At 38.3% G+C, this 4,733-nt stretch overlaps 1 protein-coding gene across 1 annotated transcript; it reads right to left on the bottom strand.

The window, feature by feature from the left end:
• Window positions 1-840: 840 nt before the first annotated feature.
• Window positions 841-2,787, bottom strand: LOC134211584 (UDP-glucosyltransferase 2-like). The gene is made up of 3 exons (XM_062688592.1): window positions 1,961-2,787; window positions 1,345-1,897; window positions 841-1,286 (listed from the first exon to the last, which is right to left on the bottom strand). Exons 1-3 carry the CDS (start codon window positions 2,593-2,595, stop codon window positions 897-899), a joined length of 1,578 nt encoding a protein of 525 aa, XP_062544576.1. The 5' UTR covers window positions 2,596-2,787; the 3' UTR covers window positions 841-896.
• Window positions 2,788-4,733: the final 1,946 nt, after the last annotated feature.

Here is a 4,733-nt window from a genome sequence, read left to right on the forward strand (position 1 = left end):
ATAACGCACGAAAGTTCTATGAGAAGCTATGTGATAGGTCATAAACGAGAATCTTCTTACAAACGAGCGTGAGGTGATCCAAAGGTGGCGGCAGCTCTACGAAGAGCACCTGAATGTCGACGTGGCAGACAATGGTGGCGGTATGGTAATGATTTTGCTCGCAACAAGTTGCATTCGACGCGGAATCCTGTCTCATTGTTTCCCATTAAAAATTGACTCGATCGGACTATGTGCTTAGAAGTTACGGCCAAAATATTTTTTTTCAAATAAAAGCACACTAAAAAGTCTAGATCATGTCTTATGCACTTATCCAGAACCGATTTGCTCGCAACAAGTTGCATTCGACGCAGAATTCTGTCCTATTAGAAATTGGCCAGTTCGGACTATGGGCTATGGACTAAGCTATGGTCAAAATACTATTTTTATAACACACGAGAAAGGCTCCATCACCGCTAGGTGGATTAATTTGGGTTTTCCTTATACTGTTAATGACGCTTCCCCATAAGGGGCAGGTCAAAAAACCTACATATCTATAAGGAATACTCAACGGCTTTTACCTAACGAAAACTGCATGTTGATTAATCGCCCCAATAATTAGTAATTATTTAACATGACAAAGAATCAGATGAGGGCTATGGATCAAACTCGATTTTTTGAACCACCCTAACGTACAGTCATAAGACTCATGCACAAAGTTACACACCAACTAAGTTTCACGTTTGTTGCTAATCTCACAGCCGCTAGTCTCTCAATACTTCGAAATATCACGTATCTAGTAGAAATCCGTATTTTATCTACCAATGGATGTCAATCAAAAATGCGCACAAAAAAGTTATAGTATTTCAATTTCAGCAAGGATTTTTTATTTGTCACTATCCAGCAGTAAAAATCACAAATTAATTGACTTTCTTCTTCTTCTGTACCTTGCCTTTTCTATGTTTTGTCAAATTGCCAACAATTCGGTATATACAAACAATAGCAGCCACAGTAATAAGAATGACGAATACTTTCACGTCATATAATTCACCTTTCCACAATCCTAAGCGCAGAGTTGGTGATTGAATAGTTTCCGCCTTCGGATGACGCAAACACCAATCGATCCACCAAAGCGCGCGGTCCAATGGTTTTTCCGGCTGATCTCGGAACAGGGCAGACTTCTCCTGCATCTTAGTCCGATACGAAGGGTCATTCAAAACCTTACTAACTGTCTGAACTATTTGTTCGGTGGTCAGTGTCCAAACGTTCAGCCTTTCCGCAACATTCGCTCGTAGAGATTTCTCCAAATTCTGCAATTATTTGATAATGTAAAAATAACGAAACATGGCTTCTGTGAAACGTGCGTACTCGATACTGATCTGCTATGAACGGAATCCCAACCATCGGGACGCCATGCCAAGTCGCTTCGTGAGTGCTTAGCAGACCAGCGTGGGTGATGAACAACTTGGTACGAGGATGTGCCAAGATATCACTTTGTGGTAAAAACTTTCGCATTAATAGATTTTTCGGAATGTTATATTTCGTGGGATCCGCTTCAAATTTCCACAGGAAATTATAGTCTGGGAATTGTTCAATGGCTTTCAAGAACATTTGGATGCGTTCTTCTCCCAGATCAGAGCTCATAACATTAGTTCCCAGAGAGAAAAGTATTGCACCTTTTTTAGATGCTTTTATGAATTCATCAATTTCCGCTGGGAGCGGTTTGGTTGGTAAAATCTGCAAACCACCGACTGGAATCATGTTTTGCGGAATAGGCTCCGGGAAGTCAACTGAGTGATGGGAATTTACGAGCATTAATATCATTTTTCTATCCAAATCTCCCAAGTATGGTATATCCTTGAACACCGACAATCGTCGAAGCATCGAATCCGTCTTCGGCACGTAGTAGTAGTTTCGATATCTGTAACGAGCAATTTAGTATTCTATGTTCACATCCAACCATGTTTGTTGCAAGTATACTTACAAGTGATCAACTGTGTAGATGAAAGAATTCTCCAACCTTTGAAAAAAGTTCATATCCGTATCGTAAGTCAGTGTATAATATGGTATGTATGCGGGGTATTTGTGACCACCAATTAAATCGACTGTGTAAGGTGGAATGTTGAAACCAGTAACACCAATTAGGGGTGGCTGACCGAATTTGTCGAACAACCCCATCAAACACGGTCCACAAGTGAAGTCATACAGCACCAAATCAAATTTGAAATCATTTGGATAGCTTAAAATAACATCCAAGCCCTTCGATCTCATGACTCCTTCACACAGGGAGAATGCGTAGTCGTAGAATGTGAACATGCTGGTAACAAGATTTTGTTGTGCCATTTCGTAGAAATCAATCGCTGTGTCACCATCGTGTATCGTATGATAGACTTCCTCCAGATGAATGTAGGTCATGTTTGGCTTCTGAATCTTTTCCGTATCGGGAGAAACGATGGTTAGGTTGTATCCTTTCGCTGCCAAGGCCTCCATCAGAACTCGATTCCAAATGTGATGGCTCGGGCTAGGAACTCCCATCAAGCAGAGAATATTGATTGCATGACACAGAGGCGTTCCCACCAATAAGCTAACGAGCACTGCAAATTTTACGATCCGATCCATACTGCAACTGAATTACGAATAAGTGGCACAGAATAACCGTTGCCAGATGCTCACGTTTCAGATGCGACAACTATCGCGTGATAATACGATGATTACTACAGATTATACTTATCATGATGAGGTAAGAAGAAGAAATCGCACAAAGTACTAAGGAGTAATCCGAGTCAATCTCTGGCCATATGCCAAATATCAGGTCGAACCTAAACCAATACAACTTTTGTTATTTTAGGTTTTATTATGCAATTGCATTCCCCCATATATGGCATGGAGAATGACTATACGGCTGTGTTTGGTAAATATAAATAGTTCTTATCTACTTTCTCTAATTACATTGTATACTGAAACAGGAATATTGCCGCCTCGCTGCCTTACATTTATTTAGCACTTTCACGATTATGAACTCAGTCGTGCGGTAAGATACGCGGCTACAAAATAAGACCATACTGAAGGTGGCTGGGTTCGATTTCGGAAAATTTTCGGATAGGAAATTTTCTCGACCACTGTCTCAGTGGAGGATGTAATGGCAACAAGAAGAAGAAGAAGACGATTATAAACAGAGCGGCTTGTAAGCCATGTTACTATTTATACATCCGTATATCCGTATGTTATGTCGTTAGCATAAACATTCCATGTCCATTTCGGATAAAAAAGTTTCCTACCGCACGCCTTGGCATTGATGATGATCAAAATAAAGCAACTATTAGTTATTATTTGCAAATAAGTATTGTTCAACAATTTTAATGCACTGCACAGAAAAAAATAATGGAAAATAATCGACATGTAAAACAATGTCCAATGTAAAAATAAACTTTATTTGATGTAATCACAACCGTCATGTAAATTTAAATTTATTTTTATTTTTATTTAAATTACAATGAAATCTGCAATATTTCTACACGATCGTGTAATTTTAAATTGATTTGAATTTAAAATAACATCGCGTTCGTTTATTTTTGCCGTAATTTTCATGCTCCAAATATGTGCATTAAAATAAGTTTTTCTGGCTATGTGTGTCTAATATTGAAAATAAAACAAACATAGACATAGATATTAATATTTTTTGGCCATGAACTATCTTTATTTTCTCCTGTGTGCTACTTCTATCCTGATATTTTTATCATATTGTTGGAATCTGTCATATTATCGCTGTATTGATGATTTCTAGCAAGTATAATAAGTCAATAGTAAGATGGATATTGCTGTACAATTAGAGGTGTGCGCCGGTCCGATATTCGTCGGCGGCGGCGTTTGTCAGAATTTTGGTCGGCGGCGGCGGAGTTTTCGGCGTCACACCGAAAGCCATTTTAGCCGGCGGCGGCGTGAATCGGCGTGGCGATTTTTTTATTAGGTTTTTTTAATTTTTTTTGCATTTTTTTGGGATATTTTCAAGACATTAAAGGAAGAATATTTTGAATTTCGCATGAAAAACCTAATGAATTTCTCCAGAAAATTCTATAAGTTTTTCCAAAATTTGGAAATTATTTTCAGATTTTCCATGGGAAGTTTCGAGACATATTTGGAATTTCCAAATTAAATTGATTCGAAGTTCCCCATTAAATGGGAAACTTCAGAATTTTCATGAAAAATTGTTCTTAAATTCTAATGGAAAATCTTCGGAAGTTCACGGAAAGTTTCTGTTGAGTATTCTTCGAAATTTGCACAAAAATCTTCATGATTGCAGGTAGAATGGTTGTTTTCACGTTGACTTTCTCAGTCTAGAATAATTAGGACGGCTAGTTTGGCATGGCCAACGATTAAACAGTAAATTTTTAAGAATTTCCGCGGTAGGCTCTAAGGAGTTTTTAAGGAAAATTGTCTGGAATTTTTACGAGAAGTTCTCCCTAAGTGATTACAGTTCGACTGGGATGTTTATTGAAATATTTTTACTTTTTCAGTCTGATATATTCAAACGGGTTTATATTTGCATTGCCCGACGTTTCGGCCCGTTTATTGGGTCTTTTTCAAGAGAAAAGCTGTCTGCCGAAGTGTACGAAGAACGGCAGACAGCTTTTCCCTTGAAAAAGACCCAATAAACGGGCCGAAACGTCGGGCAATGCAAATATAAACCCGTTTGAATATATCAGATTGAAAAAGCCAAAATAATAAGCCAAAAGTTCTCCGTAAGTATAACGGAAACT

This window comes from Armigeres subalbatus, chromosome 2 (assembly GCF_024139115.2).
Source record: "Armigeres subalbatus isolate Guangzhou_Male chromosome 2, GZ_Asu_2, whole genome shotgun sequence".
Lineage (NCBI taxonomy): Eukaryota > Metazoa > Arthropoda > Insecta > Diptera > Culicidae > Armigeres > Armigeres subalbatus.

Bases quoted from the DNA above. Each gene is read 5' to 3' on its own strand.
- LOC134211584 (XM_062688592.1), bottom strand. From the start codon at position 2,595: ATGGATCGGATCGTAAAATTTGCAGTGCTCGTTAGCTTATTGGTGGGA. The intron at 1,898-1,960 runs GTAAGTATACTT...TGCTCGTTACAG, and splicing joins ATCTACACAGTTGATCACTT to ATATCGAAACTACTACTACG. The intron at 1,287-1,344 runs GTACGCACGTTT...AAATAATTGCAG, and splicing joins TCATAGCAGATCAGTATCGA to AATTTGGAGAAATCTCTACG.